At 40.5% G+C, this 21,686-nt stretch overlaps 2 protein-coding genes across 2 annotated transcripts in view; one reads left to right on the top strand and one right to left on the bottom strand.

Annotated features, from left to right (window-relative positions):
- Positions 1-10,697, bottom strand: part of LRRC31 (leucine rich repeat containing 31) — a 26,422-nt gene extending 15,725 nt beyond the window's left edge. Inside the window, exon 1 of the mRNA XM_074547460.1 lies at positions 10,190-10,697. The gene's annotated coding sequence lies outside the window, so the exon portion shown is untranslated. The remainder of the gene's footprint in view (positions 1-10,189) is intronic.
- On the top strand, positions 9,418-21,686 carry SAMD7 (sterile alpha motif domain containing 7). Its single transcript, XM_005484931.4, has 8 exons — positions 9,418-9,520; positions 10,223-10,349; positions 10,483-10,619; positions 11,665-11,743; positions 14,101-14,780; positions 15,429-15,550; positions 15,821-15,931; positions 16,563-21,686. The coding sequence occupies exons 1-8, from the start codon at positions 9,418-9,420 to the stop codon at positions 16,833-16,835; spliced, it is 1,632 nt and encodes a 543-aa protein (XP_005484988.2). The 3' UTR covers positions 16,836-21,686.

The following is a 21,686-nucleotide window of genomic DNA, read 5'->3' as shown; positions in this document are numbered from 1 at the left end:
ACATAATTCTTGAACTATTAATTATTTGACAATAAAATTGTCTAATACATTTTTACCTTCCATTTTTGAAGACCATAAATCCCATCAGCTGAGCTATGTCTGCCAGAGATTTTGTCAAAAGGCAACAAAAGGGCACAATCCTGGTACTTCAGGAATTGAGAAAGATGGGTAGCAGTTGACATTTCTTTGGAAATTAATTGAGAGAATCTCTTAGTTCTTAATTCAGGTTTAGAGTAATACCCAAACTGCCCAAAACTCATTAATTTCTGTTCATAACTAATTTCCTACATGTCTCTCTGTCCCTCCTTTGGTGCTGTGCCTTTTTTCCTCAGGTGAAGACACCCAGAAGGACAGGAACGCTGAGGGACACACAGACCAGTGTGATACAGAAATGCTCTCCTGTCTGATGCCTGCAACATCCAGGCAAGAACAATTTGCTTTTCTCTGGAGAGGAACCACTGAAGCATCTTCATGAACTGTGTTTGTCCCAGTTCACTACAGCACGCAGCAATCCTGCTTCTGTGCCAGAACCCAAGGGCTACATGCCAGAGTTCTTGTGAAGCAGTGTTTCTCTCTCCAAATTCCCTCACTAGGTAAAACGGGAAAAATAAATATATAATCTTATTATATTGCTGAGTTTGTTCTACCTCAGGAAGTAATTTTTTCTGATAATGAACTTTTTGTGGTTTTCCTGAAATGGGATTCACGTGGACTAAAATATCTGATGAAAAATGGGTGCTGATGTAAGTTTTTATTTTTATTTATTTGGCCAACCCCACATCTTACACAGAATTTGCTTCAGCCTCACTCAGACAATCTTGAAAAAATTCCAGTAAAAAAACTTTTTTCAAGACTATCTGCTCATTACATTTCAAGTCACAGGGAGCTATGAATTGAGTGGACTGAATACAAGATGAAAATGGTCTTTAAACCTAGAATGCTCCTTTGCTTCCTTGTCTGCCTCCACATGCAAAGATTTGGACAATCACATGAAAACTATTCTCAGTTAATTTTAACTGGTCTCTAATAATTTATTTTTTTAAAAGCAGACCTAAAATTCTTTTTTTTAAACCCAGTAGTGGATTTTAAAGCAATATTTCTGGGTGTGATTTTTTTCTGTATAAAGAAAGTCCAGGCAGCAACAAAACAGCCACAATGGGACTTAAAACAAAAATATTTAGAGTTACAGTCACTTTAAAAAAGTTAAATAATCCCACATTAAAACTAATATATTTTGTGTTATAAAAAATAGTTTGTTTTCTGTGAGTTTGTGCAGAGGTAGAGCAGAATTACACCTCTTTGCCAATGTTAACACCTCCCTGAGAGTGATTTCCAATAGAAATGCCCCATTTGCCCCAGGTTCAGGCACTGTGTTAGTGTTTTAGAGAGAACAAGGGGCAATATTTTGTTGTTGCAGTGAGCGCCTGATGAATTTTAGACAGGTGATTAAGAATGAACAAACACCCCGCCAATTGACACAGATATTGGAAGAAATTAAGCACTCGCTGACATTTCCAAACTTGCCATTTCCAGGCATTGGTTCTGAGAGCCAACTGGTGGCCAGTGAGAATTAAAGAGTAAATTGCCGGCTTGAGCAGTATAACCAACTGATCCCTGTGTTAGCCTCACAATATGCTTAACAGGATTTCCACCTTGCAGCTCCCCCCAATCCCATCAGGCACACAGCTCTGGGGTATCACACTTCTGGGATGACTCCTTGCCAAGTCAGAAGTGCACTCTTTCTAAAAATCAGCATAAAAAGGTAACACAACAGGGGAGAGCCAAGCAATTCCAAACCTTGTCTTGTATTTCTTGTTGGAACAGGGAGATTTTAAGTGAATGCATCAAGCATCTTAAAAGCTAACAACGGCTTAGCAGGTTAAATGTGAAATAGGTTTATCAGCTCAGTGTAGTGCTCTTCGTGTAATTATGTTTTTACAGCCTGGTTAGGGGATGGTATTGGAGAAGAGCTTGTGATGTCAGAGTGGGGAGGGCTTAGGAGCAGGGATGAGAGCTAATCAAGACAAGTTCAGTTTGTATTTAAAGTAAAGTCAGCGTTAGTTAAGGCAGTTTTTGACATGTTAATCTTGATGTGTTTTAAAAGCTGCCAAACACATTAGTGAGGCAGCTGGAAGGAAGGCTCATAGAGAGGGGACACCCTTGGATGTTCATGGTGGCTTCACTGTGCCCAAAACTAACATCTGCACGATAGACGTGAGTATACATGAAATAAAAAGTGCTGGGTTTTTAATGTAAATGGTGATGGAACACCTGTTAAGTAATACTAAAAGGTGCATGATTTTTCAGATTAAATAGGAAAGATTTCTCACAGCAGAAATGGAGCAGATGAAAGCAAACTTGTTTGTGATTACTTAATTTAAGAGCAGCACTTGAGTGCACAGAGTAAAGTTAGGAATAGTCAGGGTGGTAGAGAAGAAGTAAAGTATGTGATTAAGTCTATTCTTATTTCTCAGCAATCTGCTATAGGTATTCTTATAGGTAAATAATTCTGCGTATTCAGGTGCAAATACCGTATTTCTAACAACATAACTTGATCATTTTAGAAATATTTTAAGATTTGTTTTGCAAACAGGATCTTACTTTGGGAAGGCTTGTCTGCATACTCAGTATTTTTCTAGAAGACTCTGGATTCAGATTGCATTGCTTGTTATATATGTACAAATATTTCCCTGTCTTGTCTGTCCATAACAAAATATACTTAAAAGCTAAGTGGTTGTTAATATATTTATCTTAATCTTTGTGCTAACTTATCTTTTAAAGTGAAACAGAAAAATCTCAATATTTTATAGATATTTCCTGGTGCAGCGGATTTTCCAAATTAGCACGCAATCAGAAGTAATCAAGGCCATCATCACAAGATATATATGGCTGCTTTAGTCTGATGTAACGACATTAGATCTAGCCAGTGAAAATTTTGGTTGTATGTGTGTGGACATCATAACAAACTTCAATGCTGGCAGCTTTGTGGAATACCAATGTCAAATTTTTAAAAATATCTTAAGGTTATAATGCCTCCTTGGATTTTGTTATTATCTGACTTTGTGGGCAGAATTAGCTGTAGACTGAGAAAGGCTTGGGCACTACTGCAATGTGTATGGAGTAAAAAATTCAAGTTCTTTAGTTAGAGAACATGTGGATTGCCAGATCTCCACAGTGCAGCAGAACATGGAAAGAGCAAGGGAGGGAGGCAATGCCAACTCAAATAATTCTCTCATGGTCTGATACTTCAGGCTGGAGCTGAAGATGCTCAGTCTGATTGAGATGCTGATTTCTGAGCCTGTTCACGGCGTCAGGTGTGCAATTTTGCATGCTAATCTCACAAGGGGAAGAAGTTAGTATTAAAACCTGTGACTTCATACATGAATTTGGATAATAACAGTGGGTTTAGTATCTGACACCTGTTACATATGCATATTCTAACATATCGGCAAATATTTTTTAAGATGTGCATGTGCTGTATTTTGCTTTTTAATAAAGGAACCTGACCTGAAATGATTAATGATGGAAACTCACATCATCTTGATTTACCTTAATGGGAAGACTCATCAAATGTTAAGTTTTGGAAAATTCAAGGGATACTGCTGCAGTATTTAATATCCTAACTGAAAAGGGCAGGTACCAACAATTCAGTACAAAATTTCTAGATTCAAACTCTTAGTTAGCTAGTTAAGTTAAAGAATTGCTAAATTAAAATAGTTTTAAATAGTCTAACTAAAACTCGTTCCTCTTCCCACTACCTGGTTACTTTTGGCACTGAGAGAGTTGTCATTTGCACTGACATTTCATGTAAAAGTGAGACACAAATCCCACTAAAATCCAACTGTGTTTCATTCGGGAATACCAGCCTGACCCTCTAATGATCAGAAAGCTTTCTGTCCCACAGTTTCCATTTCCAGTATTCAAAAATAAAATTAAAAAGCAACACATTTAATTTTAATGCTTTAAAAGGAATAATTATCAAAAAGTAAAAACCACAGAGTTTAGTTTCCTTTTAACTGACCCCTCTTTTGCCATATTTTGCAATCTCTAGGCTTCTGAAAGAGTCTAAGAAAGAGGATAATGTTTCAAGTGTCATCCCTAATTATGAAATAAATCCACAAGGAAAACAAATGACATCATGCTTTTATCTCTGTGTATATAACTGATGTAATAGGAAGACCCATCCCTTGTAAACATCTCCCTGTGCCAGTTTGCCAGGACCCAGGGTGCGTGCACAGTGTTCTGAGTGCATGCACACACTTTCTCCACTATTTTCATGAGCTCTTTCTTAGCTATTTTACTTAGTTTTTTAATAGGAGCTGTTAAAGCCCTCAGAGTGATCCCAGAGGAGCCTTTGGGTGCTGCCACAAACACAAATAAATCTCAGCCCTGTGCTGTGCAGTGGCCAGCCCTGTGGTCACAACGCTGAGCTGAGAGGGAGAAGCATCCAGCACAGTTCCCACCTCAGCTGTGGACTGTCCTGGATCTCTGTGCCTCCAGTGCCCCATCAAAGAGCAGGAATTCAGCTCCCTTTTCCTCCACCATCTGTCTCTGTCCCCTCACAGGCTTTGCAGGCCCTCCCTGTGTGTTTGTGCTCAGCACAAAGCATCTCCACCTCTGGGTTCAGCCCGTGCCCAGCCTGAGCGCTGCCTTAGTGGCACACAGGAATAAGCCTCCCCTTGCCCACAGCCATTCCAAGGGGAACAAGATGAGCTTTTGTTATGAACCCAGCTTAGTTCCTGAAGGATTGAGTTTGCCAGCACTAAGCCTTGACTACTGCCTGAGAACAGCATGTTTAAAAAGAAGAGTGACTTGCTGCTCACAATTTTCCCAATCAGCTGGCTCAAGAACGGGCAGGTCTGTGTCTCCCAGCCAGTGTGAAGGCATGCAACACAAACTCTGCTGGCTGACACACACTGCATAAATAGAGTTATTTTCCTTTCTTTAGGGAATGTATCGTTCTCAATCCAGTTTTAGGATTACACTTTAATCTCAGTCTCTGAGCAGTCTGTGCCCACATATCTAGGATTAGAATTCAGCCCCACAGCCTCCCCAGTGGTACCTTGCTCCAATTAAGAAGACATATTTCATGCTCCTGTATGACGTAATGCTAACATAATTGCTTTTTTCCTGTCCAAAAGTGATTTATTTTTCTGATTGTGGATTTTGGAACAATTACAATCTCTAGTTTTATGACCCTCAGCATAGATTCAGATCAAGAACCCTTGATCCAATAACTAATAACATTAGGACTATTAATAATATTGGAATATTTATCTATTTTTTAAAACAGTACCTGATTTCTCAAGCAATCAGGCCAGCTTTTTCTAAAAGGGAAGCCAATGGAAATGCAAATAGGATTATGTATGTCTTCATTCAGAGGTTTCTCTCATAAGCATGAATACATTTTCCTCTTACACAATATGTATTTGACTGATTCAGCTGACACAAATTTACCTGAGCATTTTAAACAATACTCAGCTTCCAGTCTGTGGAGACACTTGTTGTAGTTCACTAAACATGGACTTTAAAGAATGCTAATTCCATGTGTTTGATGTATATAAATGCATATTTGTAAATGAAATTTCAATGCATTTAACTAAAAAAACAAGTCTTCCAACAATTCTATATTACATATGACTAAACCATATTTTGCCAATACAATTTATAACATTAACACATAGACTGCTATAGACATTTTTTAATTGTTGCATTATTAGATTTGCAAAGGCTCCTGGTTCATAAAGTTCGTGTCTTGCCACTTCTCATCTAATAAATTGAGACAGAATTAGTCCTGGGTGAGTGGTTCTGCCTGCTGCCAAGAAGGGTTTGCTAAGGGTAAGACTCTAAAGGCAGAGATTAACTTGTCTTCATCCCTGTAATGTGCTGTACAGCCAGGATTTGTGCAATAGGATCAGAGAAGAGCCATATATGAATCTAACGCTGGACAGCTGGTGTGTATGAATTTATATGAACCCTGATGCCAGATTTTGAGCTCCTCTCAAATCCCAGCTAATAAATGTATCAGAAGTGTACTTTCCCTGTTCCCTCACAGATCCTCCTCAGCTGCTGTGGTTTCTAATATGTGACTTGTTATGAAAATAGTATGAACCTAAACTACCCTAAATTTGACCTGCAGGTCAGAACCCCAGCTAAGTAACTGAAAAAGATGTTTTACCAAATGGACTAACATGGATTAGTCAGGTTCAGTACTTCCTCCTGACACAGAGTTACAAACAAATCTTTATATTAGGTTATTAAGCTATTTATCCCACCTGATCTTTTCAATATTTCACTAACAGGAAATTCAGAGAAATAAAGAAGTAATTTAATACAGATAACACACACACATACAAAACATGTCCTTTAAACTAAGTTTGAACCGTATGGATATTTTGCCATTCAACTTGCAGCAAGAGATTAGAATTATGGTAGAAATAACAGCTCAAATTTATATCACAAATACCACAGTTATTTTTATGTATCTGAGAAGAAATTCAAGATAAGTTAGATAGGACTGATTAGCACACTAATGAAAAAACCAGAATGATTTCATGATGCAACTCCAGTGAAAACCTCACAAAGGAATCAAACCTTCCTTTCGGCTTATGATGATTCAAAAAGTGGGTCAGTGGAAGCAGTAAGCTACAGCTTTAGAGGAAGAAGATACCAAAGAACTTTTAAATCATATTATTCCATGATTTTTCAATACTAGATCTTTTCTATGTGAAACCAAAAGACCACATTGTCTGCCTTTGCAGGATGTTTTTTTATCTGATGCTCATTGTCTGAAATGGTGATCTGTGAATCTTGATCATCTGGTGGACAATAATTATCAGTAAATATGGGTCACTTTGCTGTGGATGCTGCTGTCATCAGTACTCTACATTCTGGGAAAAATGGCAACATTTAAAAGAAAACCTCATATTTAAATAGAAGTTTTAAAGAAAGTTCTTACATAGTTTCTGCTTAATCCCTGAAAGGAGGCAGTGAGACTGCCTGTCAACAGCCACTGTATCAGCCTTCATATCCAACACAAAATCCAGACTTATTTTGGGAACAACAGACTACACAGAGCACACCCCAGTGATACTGGTGCTACTGGTTTCTAACCACTTACTGCTGCTTGCTTTTGGATGGATGTCTGTCAGAACAGGCAGGGTATCTGGGATCCCACAGGAGGGATTGGGGCCAGAACAGATGGCTCTTTTCCCACCAGGTTTTCCAGGATTTTACAACTTAAAGATGCATCATACAATTTCAGTCAAGCATAGAAGTTCTAGGAAGGCCTGATAAAGAAAGTGTCTTTTACTTGTGTGTCTTTTTCCCACAAAGGGACATTTCTCCAGAACCACATTTACAACTTTGATTTAAGCAGGAGACTGACACATTCTAGCAGTTCCTAAAATGCAAAAGTGGTGCAACGTGTCAGTCATGGGAGAGACAAAAATGTGTCAGTATTAAAACTCACTAATCATTTTATTTTTTCCCTGATTTACTAGAATAAAGAGGTTAAAATTTCCTGAGTCTTTTTTCCATTATGCTATCTGAACCTCTAATGCACCTTCACAGAATCTCAGAACAGTTTGGAATGGAAGGGACCTTTAAGGCCATCTAGTCCAATGCCCCTGCAATAAGCACTGACATCTTTGAGTAGACCAGGTTTCTCCAGAAAAAAAAGAGCCAGATAAAGGCCAAAGGCCAGGCTCTAAGAAGGGCAGCATGAAGTTTAACATTTCAGTTTGTTTTGTAGAGTATTCCAGACAGAGTCTCTCTCCAAAAAAGAAAAACACCTAAATGGCTCACTGAACAATATTGTATGGCAAATAACCACCATCCCAGTTACCACCTATTTTTTGAGCTGTTGAAAAGTTTAGTCCAGCACTAAATCGCTTTAGTCCTGAGCTTTAAAATGCTTTAGCAGCTCAGAAGCACTTTGGCAGCTCAAATGCTCTTCACGAGGCACCCAGCAGCCTAAATCGCTTTAAGTCTAAAGTATCCTAAAAAAAAAGCCAATGGAAACATGTTCAGATACAAATATCCAGAACAAAGGCCGTGGTGCTGGTCTGGGATTTGACAGACTTGTCTGTTGCCAGGAAGACCTGAGTCTTGGCCAACACAGAATCCAACATCTACTCTTACAAATGTAAAGCACTTCTTTAGAGGGAGCACCAGAGGTATGGTCTAAGTTCAGCCTCTACTTTCAGTGTAAATGGCTGAAATTACTCACTTTTTACCTGTTGGTAAACTCATTTTGAGACCAAACATCTCCCTCATACCACAGAAATGGTAAATTTCTTAGGCACGTGAATTAGATTGATATCTATCACTTGAATTATTTTAAACTTATCAATAGGGCAAAATCAATAAAGTTACAATGATACATCTAATTTATAAATGGCTTGGGTAATGCAACACAAGACCTCACTTTTATCTCATTTTTGGATAAGGAGCATTGTTCCTGCCTTTGCATTTCCCTCACTGTTACCTCTACCAAATGCTGGCTGAACTCCTGGAGCTGTAATTCTCTATCTGCAGGATGAGAACACTTCAGCAGTACATTTTCCTTCTTTCAGGAGACAGAAAGAATCCACTTCATCAGAGCTAAATGGGGGTGGAAATTCAACTCCTTACTTAAAGAAAAATTTCAAATCTAATCATTTGCTGTGCAAGTCTAGCATGAGATGAATGTACAGATGCTCCTGATGCTGCCTTCAGAGCCAGCCCGCTCCTTCTGCCAACTCCTCAACTCAAAGCATTTCATACAGGATAACTCTTTAACATCTTGGCTCTGGGTTATAGGAGTTGCTTCCTTTGAAATTATTAATTATGTATATATTAATGACATATATTAATTAATATATATATAAAATTGATCTGAGTGTTACCAGTTTTATCACTGTTTTCATCACTACAAAGCATATTCTTTTACCTTTTTTACTTCAATTTGGCAGCCTTAAGGGGCTGATGTCATTTGGAACAGATAATTTCTATAATTTATTTCCATCTGCTTCACTTAGTTTACAGTAGACAGGGCTCCAAACTGCTACAATTCTGAAATTAAACCAAAGACACCTGCCTTCCTAAGTATGAGTACATCACTGCTCTCAGACACACCAGGGGCTGAAGGAAAAGGCTTGGGCTTAATTACCTCTTTTTGAGCAGGTGTGATTTTACAGTACCTTGATTTTCCTTGCATTGTAGGATCCAAGAAGTCAGTGTAAGCAAGGGCAATATTTGCATTGTCCTGAAAACGCTACAACACACAGGCATGGAAGGGTCCAGCTGTGACCTGCTTAGCTGGGAAACAACTTGCATAACCTTCTCTGTTTCTCCTTGTTGAATGTCTCGTTCCTCTCCTTGGCGCTGCTGCTTTGGTTCTTTAGAGCAGCAGAGCTGTTGCTGTCCCCCTGCAGCATGACTCCCCGGGAGCACATGAGGAAGATGTCCATCCTGGGGGAACAGGGAGCCCTGGAGGAAAAGCACCTGTACCGGCTGGCAGGCGGCATGGCAGCAGGAGGTGAGCAGCAAGGAGCCCCCCTGCACTGTGCTTTTGTGGTTTTTCTACCACCTACAAGGAACAGCCAGTAGCAGGTTTGATGTCTTTAAAAGGTTATTTCAGATTTATCTTAGGAGTAACTGCAGAAGTATTTTGCTTAAAGTAATTAAAAATTAACACAGAGGGCTCTTGGAATTCAGTATTTGATTAAGAGATGCTGAACATCTGAAAGACAAGTAAATGGCACAAAAGAACTCAGAACAAAGCCACAGCTGGACATTACGATGTTCTGGTTCACCATTGTGGGCTTTTTTCCTAGAGCTGCTTTCTCATGACAATGCAGGTTCCACCTAGTAAGATTTTTCTTAAAATGAATCTGTATTAGAAATTAAAACCCTCTCAAGCAGAGAACTGAACATCCATGGCTATCTTCTGTTTCACAGTATTATGTAAATTATTATTCATTGTAATTTGTCCTTTGATACACTTGACTGAGCACATCCTATTTATTTTTGCTGCAGTTTGATTGAATAAATCTACATTATTTAAACGAAGTAGTTCAGGTGTCAGTGAAAACATGTTTTCTGTTGCTGCTATTAAAAAAAAGGTGTGAATTGCTCTAGAGGAAACAAAACAAAACATTTTTTTCTGCTAAGGTTATACCGCAGCCAGAATCACTTCCTAACTTACCCCTCTGAGAGCAGAACTGTGTGTGCCTTGCAGAGCTGCGGCAGCGGCAGGAGATGCTGATGAGGAACCAGCTGATGGCAGTAAACCCGCAGCTGATGGGGCCGGGCCAGCAGAGGATGCAGGCGATCCCCGCCCAGTTCGAGCCGCGACTGGTGGAGAGGTACCGGGGAACTAATTCCTGTCCCAGCACTGCAGTTCATCACTGTGTGCTGTCCCCGAGGTTATAAAGACCTTTAGTTATTCTTAACTAATAAATATCCTCTGCATATCTGAATGGGTTTTCTTCCTTCCAGAGATCTGCTGCCTTCAACTGAAATGATGGCCTCAGCTGACCCCAGGCAAATCCACATAGCATCCCACCTGGGACCCGCAGTCCCACAGCACCCCAACATGCCCAACCTGCTGTCCAACCGTGTCTACCCAGGCCCAGGTAACAAAGCACCCTCTGCATCCTCAAAAGTGGGATGGACCAGAAAGCCAACTGCACCTGTTAGTTTTCCATAGGTATATATGTAGTGTCAATAACAGTTTAGTTTATTTTATTTAGAAAAACAGTCTCACTAAAAGGAGGCAGCCTGTGCCAGTTTAGATCTAAGCAAGTCCATTTTATCCTTTGTTAAATACAGTTCTCAGTCTTTTGCATGTTTTTTCCCCTCCTTTTCTTTTTGTATTTTCTAGGCCCTTTAACATCCAAACAAAAGGCTACAGCTAAAAAATAGCTCCTCATCAACACTTTTACACAACAATTTACTCTTGTTCTTAAATGAGTGTTGGCTGCTTTATACATATCATAACCTCTAATGATAATACTACATGCCACTGAATTCATGTAAGGCAAATGCAAGTCCTTTTAAATTAAAGCTGAAAATTAGAGGGCACAGCTCCAAGGGGAAGGCTGGACACCACTATGGAATTCATGTCATGCTGCACAAAAATTTACACATTACTTTATACAAAATGAACTCAAAGAGTTTTTTTTGAGATGAGTGAATGTATTTTCAATGTCACATCAATACACCAAGAAAAACTTCTGATTTTGGCTTCTTTCCCTGCCTTAACACGGATCTCAAGAGGAAATGTAATTTAAAATTACACAGCCTGCAGGCTGAAAGCAGTTGTGAAGGAGCAGGTTTGCTTTGCTCAGCTGAGGGCTATTATTTTCTGAGCAGTGATATGTACTTCAAAGGCATATGTCACCAAATAAAACCACCCTTTGTGGTTAATGGCAGGTATTCCTATCTACAGATCTGATCCTGAAAACACCTGATCATGGACTTCATGTTCTTTCTACATATTGCCACCAAAACAATGACAACAAATAGGATTTAGCTTGAAACCCTTCACTTTCCTAGTGAAGCCCACAGCTGAAGACTTACAAAGTTTTTAAAAGTGTCTCTGCACTGCTTTGGGGGTTGTGCATTTGCATGAGAAAACCAGAGAATTTTAAAGATTTTTTTATTCTCCTCCCCTCTAAGGATACAGCTTTCTGCAACCAGAATCCATGGAAGCTGTGGCCAGAAGACAAGAACTGGTTCAAAAGCAAAATATTGCCAGGTAATCAATAGCAAGCTTTGCTCTGAGGTGCATGCCAGGATTAAAGCAGCAAAGTGATGGAGATTGTTTCTCAAGTCACACAAAGAAGCAGAGGGCCCTTATCAATTAAGGCCTGAAGCTACTACTTTCTGCTCATATTATTTTGCTTTTATTCTTAAAATGATGTAACAAAAATAAACAAACCCCTTAGCTTGGTTAAGGAAAAGAACAAGCTACAGCCACAGCCCTTGAACTGCAGATCCAAACACCCTGAAGTTACAAAGGTTCAGAAACAAATTCCAACTTTGCAGCTGTGTGATATCACACACAACACTTCAGGCCTGTAGCTGTGCCCTTGGGACAGGCAGCTGTGCCTCCACCCTAGCAGGGTGGGCAGATTTCCTAGTTTGACCTAAGAGTTGGAATAGCAGAGTGACTGTAGGAAATCCAGTTATTTGTATCAGTTTCAATGTAGTCTGTAGCTGGTTAAAAGACCAGCAGAGCCCTCCCTCATGGCCACACCATTTCCACAGAGGAATCCTAACCCCAACCACTCCTGCTCTGAGCTACACTACTCAGTGGGAGTGCCCCTCTCACAGTGAGAGTAAGAGCAAAGAACAGACAAGTTCTGTACAATCATCAGAAAAAAATTATGACGGAAGTGTTTTGAGCTCTTAAGTCAGCAAAGCTTGATTACTGAACTCCTCCAAGCACAAGATTTGTACCAGCAATGCATTTCCTATAGTTCTTGCCACATGGCAAAAACCCTGAGAAAAACCAGTGAAACAACAAGCAGCAAACATGGCCATGTCATACACCCACAGCCACATCAGAGCTGGTCCTACCTGTTCAGGCTCTTCCCTCAGCCCCCCAAACAGCAAAAATCCAACATGAAACAGCTCACCAACATCTTAGAAACTTTTTACCCCAGCTTTCTGCCACCCTGACAATTTCCACTGTGTTCACACAGGTCCCCTTTAGGGTAGAAATTGCTCCTTTCAGCTGTTCCAGAAACCAGATGCTGACAACATCCTGCACTTGGTTGCAATCTCCTGCACTGTGCTGCTGAGCACCTGGGTTCAAATCCTTGTTCTCCAAGGGACTCTGCCTCATCCCAAAGCTCTGTTTGCTGCTCCTGACAGGAACACACTATCTCAGCTGGAGGAGGAGGCAGGAATGTAATGTTTTCTGCTGTTTATTGTCACCTCAAGAGCTGGGTGGGAGTAATGACAATCAGGCAAAACGCACAAGGACACAGTACACAGACAAAACACTTCCTTTGTGTCTCTGAAAGCAGAAAGTCAACAAGTTGGAGGTTGTCTCAAAGATTAAAAGAAGGCAGAGAAAAAGCCCTGAATGGTGTGATCAAAAAATTCCTCCTCATACCAAAAATCTGTATAGATAGCTTTGCCCAAACTGTTTTCTGACAATTTTACACTCTCCTGAAGATCAGACTCTCTGTGACCTGTTATACTCATTGCAGTGTTAAGAAACCTATTTTGATGCACTTTAAAGTGCTTTACCTCACAGGCTCTTTTCCAAAGATGCAGAAATCCCACTGAAAGCTCCTCAAAGCTCCTCTAGGAGCTTCACCTTTCTGTTTGATCACTCACCTGCCTCCAGAGAAAGGTGCTGCCAGCAAAGGTTGCTACAGCAGAGACAAATACTACTATTACAAATACAATGCAAATACTTGTATTCTCTGTATCCCACTGGCAATCCCTCCCATCCACTATGACAGGAGCAGGAAGCTGGCACAGACTCTGGAGCATTCATCCAGAAGGAAGGAGATCAGTTGAACACTTCCCACCAGGATCTCACCCTTTCACACTCTCAGGACCTTGCTCAGGTGCCAGGCACTGTGGAGGGTTACTCAAGAGACTTAGCATTAGCTTACTCTGAATGCATGCACAGGTTCCATAGATAATGTCATTCTTGTTCTTTATAATTTACAATATCACTGGAATTCTGCAGGTTTTGCTACAAATTTCTGAGTGACAATATAAATCAATTATTTTCTTTAGTCTTCAACCCCTAGACTCTGGAGACTATTTTCCAAATGTGAATATAATCCTCATGTCTGGATTGCCAATATGCAAATAACAATTTTTGTCTGAAATGTTTTCCAGAACCATGACATGTAAGACGTGTTTTCCCTTTCTTTTAGCTTACTATCTGTAATGGCAGCACATTAAATACAGCCAGGTTTGCCATTCCATCTGCAGTTTGTACCCTCTCTCACACAGCAATATAGGGGAGAGACAAAACAAGCATTACTCTTTGCCTATTCATTTATCTGTTTTATTCTGCTGCTGAATAAAAAAAGGTGACGAAGGAACTGAGCTGCCCTAACTGCTCGTGCTCTGTGTGTCTCTTAGAATGGAAATGGAGATGAGTGCTATTTTCCAGCAAAAGGAAATGGAGAAAGCCCATCGGAAAGGACTCCTGGGCCTGGAAGCCCCTTTCCTTTACCACGGGATGCCAGCGAGTCCCATCGCTTTCCGGGGCAGGCACAGACTCCCTGAAGGGCACCTTGCCAACGACCTGTACGTGCACAGGACCACCCTGGACGAGATCCATGGCAACAGCATGCTCATGGCAGGCAGCCCCTACCCGCCAGTCACCAGCCTGCAGAGGGAGAGGGGGCGCCGCCCAGGGAGGAGAGCTGCAAATCACAAAAGTGCCGAGGGCAGCGCCAACGGCGCAAAGAACCAGGCAGACGACAAATCCACCGACTCTGCCTCAGCTGCAGTGGATGAGGAGAAAGAGGACAAGAAGGAAGTAGAGGTGGAGACACCAAACAAACATGAGCAGAGCAAAAACCAGACTGAGCCGGCTGTGGTTGCCAAGAACTGCAAAGAGTTTGAACAAGGCTTGAGAAAAAACTGTGCTACTCATGAAATTCCAACTGAAACCACCAGCTGCAGCAACACAAATGAGAAGGAAGCCAACAGCTCCTGTGCTGCTTTTGATGACAAGTACCTGTACCCTTCTGCAATCCCATTCTCAGCATTACCATATGGATTTCCAGTGCCCAACAACCCATTGCTACCCTCAGGTTTGTCAGATCTCCAGATTAGAGTGATATGTTGATATAATCTGGTTTTAATGATTTGGTCTCTCAATTCTTCCCTCTGTTTTAAGTGAATTTTTGGTAGAGTCATTGCAACTAAAAGTAGAATACTAATGCTGCAAACAGTAATATCTGTATTCAGTTCATGTCTTAAAAAGGAATTTCAATTTAAAAAAACAAAATTGCTGAATGAAGTTGTGAGTTAGCCTGTCTTTTCAGCCCACAACTATTCTCTGTGTCCTAACTCACACTAGGCACCATGGACTAGCAAAGACTTGGATCTGTTCTACTGAAATATTAGTCAAATTAAAGTAACAGTAAAGTCCAAAGAAGAAAAAGCACTGGATAATGCACTCATTAGAGAAGTCCTGCAGCATGATTTGCATGTGTAGTCACTGGTAGGTACAGTGCCAGCAGTAAACAAAAGAAGCCACATAAAAAACCCCTTCAGAACCAGATTCTGCTCTGGACCTGGTGATTTCATGCCTAGGACTCCTGTATCTGCAAGTGGCTACACCCTGCTGTTAATAGATTAGGTTCTCAAAAGGTGTAAAAATTCTCATGATAACAATGATTTCCTCTGATTTGCCAGCAAAATTCTACCAAGATAACTTCTGTGTTTCCTCCTCAAAGGAGCCCATGGCCTGATCCTGAATGGAGAAGACATTTCTTCTGTCGAAGACATTCGCAAGTGGACAGTTGATGATGTGCACAACTTCATTGGCAGCCTCCCAGGCTGCTCAGACTATGCCCAGGTGATTATAAACATTCACCACTTTTTCAGGTCTTTAGGACCATCTAGATTTAAATGTCAGCAAGCAAATGTAAGTGTGGGAGGATAGTTGATTGTCCCAAAATTACAAGTATAATAGTAATTTTCTTTGTGCAGTTAGAAGATCGATACAAAGATAAGCCAGGAAAATTATTATTTCTTCTTTTTATTGTTTATGCATCAGGGTTAAGCATGGAAAATAACAACCAATGTCTATTTTAGCACACTATGATGTGTTTTATCCTTTCATCAGATATTTAAAGACCATGCTATTGATGGAGAAACACTTCCACTGCTAACAGAGGAGCATCTCCTGGATACAATGGGATTAAAACTCGGACCAGCATTAAAAATCCGCTCTCAGGTATGAACATTAAATGTATGCCAAGATGGTGAGTCACAGAGACATGGAAGTGCCAGAAGATGACAGGAGGGAATTTTTCCAAACTAAAGCACTTTTTTTTCACTGGTAACTGCCACAATATTGGGAGAAAATAAATCACTCCAGCAAAGTTTTCTTTTGCTTTCCTGCATGTTACCATGGCACACAGAGAGACAGTAAGGAACATGACATTTTTCAGTAACAGACTCTCCCTCTCAGTTTGCAGTTTTCTGCCCTTCATTTCATCCACTAATATCAATTCTCTATGTTTCTGTTGTTGCTGGTTCTTTTCCTTTTCTTTAACCCCTTGTACTCTCTCACTCTTCTCTCATTCCTACCACCTGCCCCACTCCTGGCTGGCATTTGCCTCCCCTCTGTCCCTGGGTGCTGCAGCACCTTGGGAGCAGGAGGATCCTGCTGTCAATACCGAGATCCTAAGCTGGGTATTGACAAGCTCCTTCCACAACCTGGGCCTAGAAAAATATAAAATGGAAAAGATTTGTTTTCACAAGAATTCAATAACCCTTTGGAATGCCTGGGATGAGTCAGGCCTGATGTTTAATGGCTCCAACAGCAAGAAGTAATTGCTGCAATTGTGCCTTTGTCTTTAAAGGTGTCCCGACGTCTGGGCAATGTGTTCTACATGATGAATGTCCCTCTGTCTGTGCCCCTGCCTCCTGCTGCAGGGAAACCCTCAGAGCAGCCCTCTGACATGGCCTCCCCCCTGCACTGCAACAGCAGCGGTGACACCCTGGACAGCCCCTGCTCCCAGGACCCAGAAACCTCCCAAGCAGTGGAACAGATGGTTTCAGAAAGCAGGGAAAATCCATGTGACACAGCTGGATCCCAGGCTGACTTCCAGATGATTGCTTTCCAGAAAAGTTGAGCTAAATCCAGGACATAACGTGTTTTTAATAATCCAGGAACCTCTAGTTACAAAGTGTTTGAGAAGAAGCTACAGCCTGAAACCTCTGTAAGGCTGGGGCTGAAGGAAATAAGTTGCCAATGCAGCATGCAAGGGCTGTATATGAAAGGCATTCAGAAGTGCAGCTATAGGTTAGTGCAATTACTTTCAAGTGCAATTCATTGAAAAGAATACCAGTACAGTTAACAGGTAAATTGAATTTTTCATTGAAGTCCGAGGTTATCACTGAGAGCTGTCAGAGACTCAGAGTGCACTGTATGTTGTACTGTGTGTTCCAATGGGCAACTGAGAAACTGTATAGAAAGGTCACAGCTTCCAAACATAGCTGACTTCTGCTTCTGTTGAACAAAACTTATGCAGAACATTCATATGGAATTCATTGGGACAGTATGGAACTGCCTACAGAATACAGACAAATATATCCCAGACTCAGCAATTTGAGTTAATTCATTGCTGCTCCAGAACCAAGCCTTTTGAAGTGCCTGGCAAGGGTATACAGCTTATAAATATACACAGATTGAACATGAAAATACCATGTGTGACAGCAATTTTAATTATTCCAAAGCACTCTTGTCACCAGGGCTGGAATTTGCTTTTCGTCACTGCAAGCTGAGATGAGTCACCAGGCTCAGCCACCAAGGCCAGTCACTGGGACAGTGACACTGCCTGCTGGCAGCAGCCTCAGAGCCACCAGGCTCCTGCCAGCCTCTGCCAGAGCACCCTTCCCATGGGCTCCCCTGGGTGAGCATGGAGAGCCCTTCCCTCTGCAGCACCTTCAGTGTTCTCTTTGGAAAAGGCCATCAGTTGAGCCTGAGAGCTTCCTGTTCCCTGGAAGAATATGGTTTCCCCTCACTTCTGCTACTGATGAGTCATTATCTCACAGCAAAAAGGGCATGAAATAGAGCTTTTAGCTAAGGACAAATCCCCAGCATTTATTGTGATTCCTGTGGGAACTATCCTTGCTCCCTTTTTAGGGGTTTGGTCCTACACTGGTTTTCCATGCAGACTTTGGAAGTTGGTACACTTCCACTCTCTTCCCTCAAGAACTCTTCTTTACTCCAGAGGACACACAAATATCTTTGACAAAATCTAGTTCTGAAATTGAGGGTTGGTATATTGTGGACCTGTTGTATGTTGCTACTTTAGATTCTCTCCCCTTAGTTTAGTTTGTGTGGCCTCAAATACTGAAACACCAAGAGGTATGAAGCTGTTTAGGTGGTGAGTGGCTAAACACCAGGAGGGGAATTATTTCCATATTCTATTTTTTTTACTTTAGCCAGAGATAATTTGTTTTATGTCTTTGTAATATTTGTGCAGTAGATAAAGTGTGATTAGATGTTTGCAACAGCAACCTTAGATGTCCATCTTACCATGCTGTCCAAACTTTGCAGCCTTTGGAGAAATGGCAAATATCTATATTCTTTTCAGGATATGAAAACAACTTCTAACTTATCTTTTGTACAATTGACAATCATGTTGACAATGTCACTTACCTGATTAAACAGAGGTAATGACTTGATTTTCTAATGGCATCCTACCTCCTCTCTGTGTGAAATATTCGACTCAATCCACATGAGACCTTCTCCACCCTGGCAGAGGAATCTCTGACACTGCTCAGGGGAATCAGGCCAGGAGATGTCGCTGCAAAGCCACTCGGTCACCCGCTGTCCTTCCGAGGGGAAACGCAGCACACCTGAAACACCGCGGACTTGTTAAGGGCAATTATGAAGAAACTTTACTTGTTTTTCTAAAGTAACAGCAGAAAAACTTGACTTCAAGTCCCATATGCCAGGGAGGAAGGATTGAAATGTGGTTCTGAAGGGTGTGATTATTTTTGTAAATGGGTCAGACATGAACAACGTCAAAAGCTGAGCAAGTTGGGATGCAAAGTTGGCAGTCTTGCATTGCTTCTGCAATTAAAAAAACCCAAAAAACAACACCAAACATACAATCCCTTGCACATACTGCCCAAAATGACAAAAGGAATTGCTTCATAGCTTCCTGTACTGGGGGAGATGTGCTGCAGCAGCCAAAGTGCAACAAGCCCTGAATGGTAAACAGCTGTGAAGTGAAATAGGCAGGAAAGGAATTTACCTAAACAGACATAATTCTATGTCTAATGGAGGAAATACCACTGGTAAGGAAGGTTTCGTCCCCTACAAACAGTTCAGAGAAAATGAAAATAAAAGGTAAAATTAATTTAAAAGTACACAGAATCAGTAGATAGACCAATATTTCCAGAGCTTGATGTGTTTTCAGGAATTGTGTTTATATGTAAAGATTGAGGCCTTACTGATTCTCATGTTCGTTTTGGACAATTATTGTTTATTCCAGCTGCAAGAGGGTTCAGGGAGCAAACACAAGTACCTAAAAAAGCTAGCAGAACTCTGCTTCCTAATAACTTTCTGGTGCCTGTGCCACCACTGCATTATTTTTTTTTTTGCAATCCAACTAAAATCACAATGGGATGCAGATGATGTGTTTTAATGTTGCATCATTAGAAATGTTTCATTTAACATCTATTGCTGTATTAGTCCATAGCAGTGATGCAGTTAACAAAGAAGAGGATGTTTTTAAGAGGTGTTGTAGAAGTTCCTGCTTTTATCTGTATCTACAGTAAATGTCTGGGCTCCTAGGGATAGAGACTTCCATTTAAGTTTATGTTTTTTAATAGTGCCAAAGTAAAGACAAGATTAATAAAAAGGTATAACAAGCATATTGCAACATGGACCTGTATCATAAATAACAGATTTAGGAAAGTCCTGAAGAGGAAGAAATGGATTGTCTTTCCTACAACAACCTGGGTTTCTGGTCTCATGTAGGTTGCAGACGATGGTGATGATGTGGAATACAAGATAATTCTCTGATCAATTTCCCAGGTGAAGAATCTCTAAAAAATTCTATAATATTACAAAAGTGGTGCAGAATTCTCACCAGGTCCAAGTCAGGCAGTCACTTTAATCCAGAGCACAAACAAAAGAACAGGCACATAGTTTCACAAGGTGATGGTATTTCAAACTGACCCATACCCATGCCACCAACCACTTCATAAAGTTTTATATTCTAAGACTTTATACAATTGTGACTCTGCCACAGAAAAGTTTTCAGAATGTTAAATTATCCTTTGAGTGTGAAACAGAAAAATAACCCACTCTGTTTTTTAAAATCACCTCTAGTTTTTAAACTCTCTAGAAATTTCTCATCTTTTCAACTTTCCAATTACCCTCATACAATGTTGATTGGTTGTGCAGTGTTTTGGGTCACCTTCAACATCAGAAATTTTACAGGAAATCATCCAAAACTAGATACAGCTCTTGTTTGGGTACCTTGCCATGGTAATGTTCTACCTAAGCCCTTTATTATTCACTGGAAAATAACAAGTCTACTTTATGAGGCTGAGTGTTCTTAGAATTACAGAATGGTTTGAGTTGAAAGGGACCTTAAAGATCATCCAGTTCCAAACTCCAGTGTTCATCAGGGTTCAGCTGCCTCTGATGGTTGGTTTTGATTAGCTCTTCATGCTATAATAAATAGCTGTAGCTTTATTGCTATGGCAATTTCAGTATAATAATAAATGCTATATGGAGAGAAAGCTCACCTCTCCTTTCTCATTTGTTTAGGCTTTGGGGGGTTATTGCAGTTGCCAGGCTCCTCTTTCTTTGGGAAGGGTTTGCTCCTCCTATCACCTGTACCACAACAATGACTCTGTTGATTTGGCCCTTATGCTGTTCTTTCCTTTGTCCATTCCCAAGTTTACCCAAGTCTGTTTTTTTCCAGACAGACATTAGTTCTGCTACCATTCCCAGACTCTTCCTGAACCACTAATTTCCCTGTGGATAAGGATGCAAATCTTTATTTCAGTCCAGAGTAAAGAAGAACCTGTTGTCAATGTTATACGGAAAACCATGCAGTATTTTTTCCTCTAGCACAGCAAAGGCTTGAATAAACATTTTGATTTCTCAAAATTTAAAGACACATACAGCATCAGTGTGTGTGAATTAGTGACATACAGATCAACCAACCAAAATGGCAAAACAGAAAAAGCACTGCTGACCATGGAAAAAAAAGAAAGCACCAAACCAACCTAGTACTTTGCTTCAGCCTTGGCTTATCAGCCAGTCTTTGCTGATTATCTTTCTGCTCCAAGGTTCCAACAGCTCTGCTGGAGGAGCACTGTGCAGCTGGGATTCCTGGCACTCCAGCAGTCCCTGGGCACTCTGCAGTGGAAGGTGGTCTGTAAAACACTCCCTGGCTTCCAGTTCAACCTGTTAAATGGAGGGATGTAAACTCAAGGCTTGCGTCCTTTCATAAAAAAATATTTTTAACTCAAACACTTGTAATGATAACAACAAATGTATGATTTTATAAGACAATAACAGGTAGGGGTTTTTTAAGGCTACACCTTAAATATTGTAACTTTTATCCCCTCCTCCTGCCACTGGCAAAAACAGCAATACAAGCAAAACCTCAGCTGGTTCTTCCAGAAAATGTATTGATGTATTTTTCATTTATGTGTCCATGTACATCCTCACTGACTCCAGCAGGGTCTGATTGACAGTGGTCTTTAGAAAGAGCTGATGTGCCAGCCCATATCAGGAGAGACGTATCCAGTTACTCACCAGTTACTGCTTAAATGAAATTATATTCTTACAGTGAACAAAGCTGATATTAGAAATATGTGCAAACTACAGAAGAACCAGAGAAATTAGTTTTTAGTTCAATTAGAATTTTTGTCAGTTATATGTACCTAATAATTCTGGGTTGTATAGAAATGAAAAGGAACTTGCAAGAGTGGAAGTATTTAAGAACTTT

Source organism: Zonotrichia albicollis, chromosome 9 (genome assembly GCF_047830755.1).
Source record: "Zonotrichia albicollis isolate bZonAlb1 chromosome 9, bZonAlb1.hap1, whole genome shotgun sequence".
In the NCBI taxonomy this organism is placed as follows: Eukaryota; Metazoa; Chordata; class Aves; order Passeriformes; family Passerellidae; genus Zonotrichia; species Zonotrichia albicollis.
The sequence above is the reverse complement of the archived record's forward strand: the minus strand, read 5'-3'. Positions and strand labels throughout refer to the sequence as shown.

Coding starts and splice junctions, on each gene's coding strand:
- SAMD7 (XM_005484931.4), top strand. CDS start 9,418: ATGACTCCCCGGGAGCACATGAGGAAGATGTCCATCCTGGGGGAACAG. Junction 10,620..11,664: donor CCGTGTCTACCCAGGCCCAG/GTAACAAAGCAC, acceptor CTCCCCTCTAAG/GATACAGCTTTCTGCAACCA. Junction 15,932..16,562: donor CATTAAAAATCCGCTCTCAG/GTATGAACATTA, acceptor TTGTCTTTAAAG/GTGTCCCGACGTCTGGGCAA.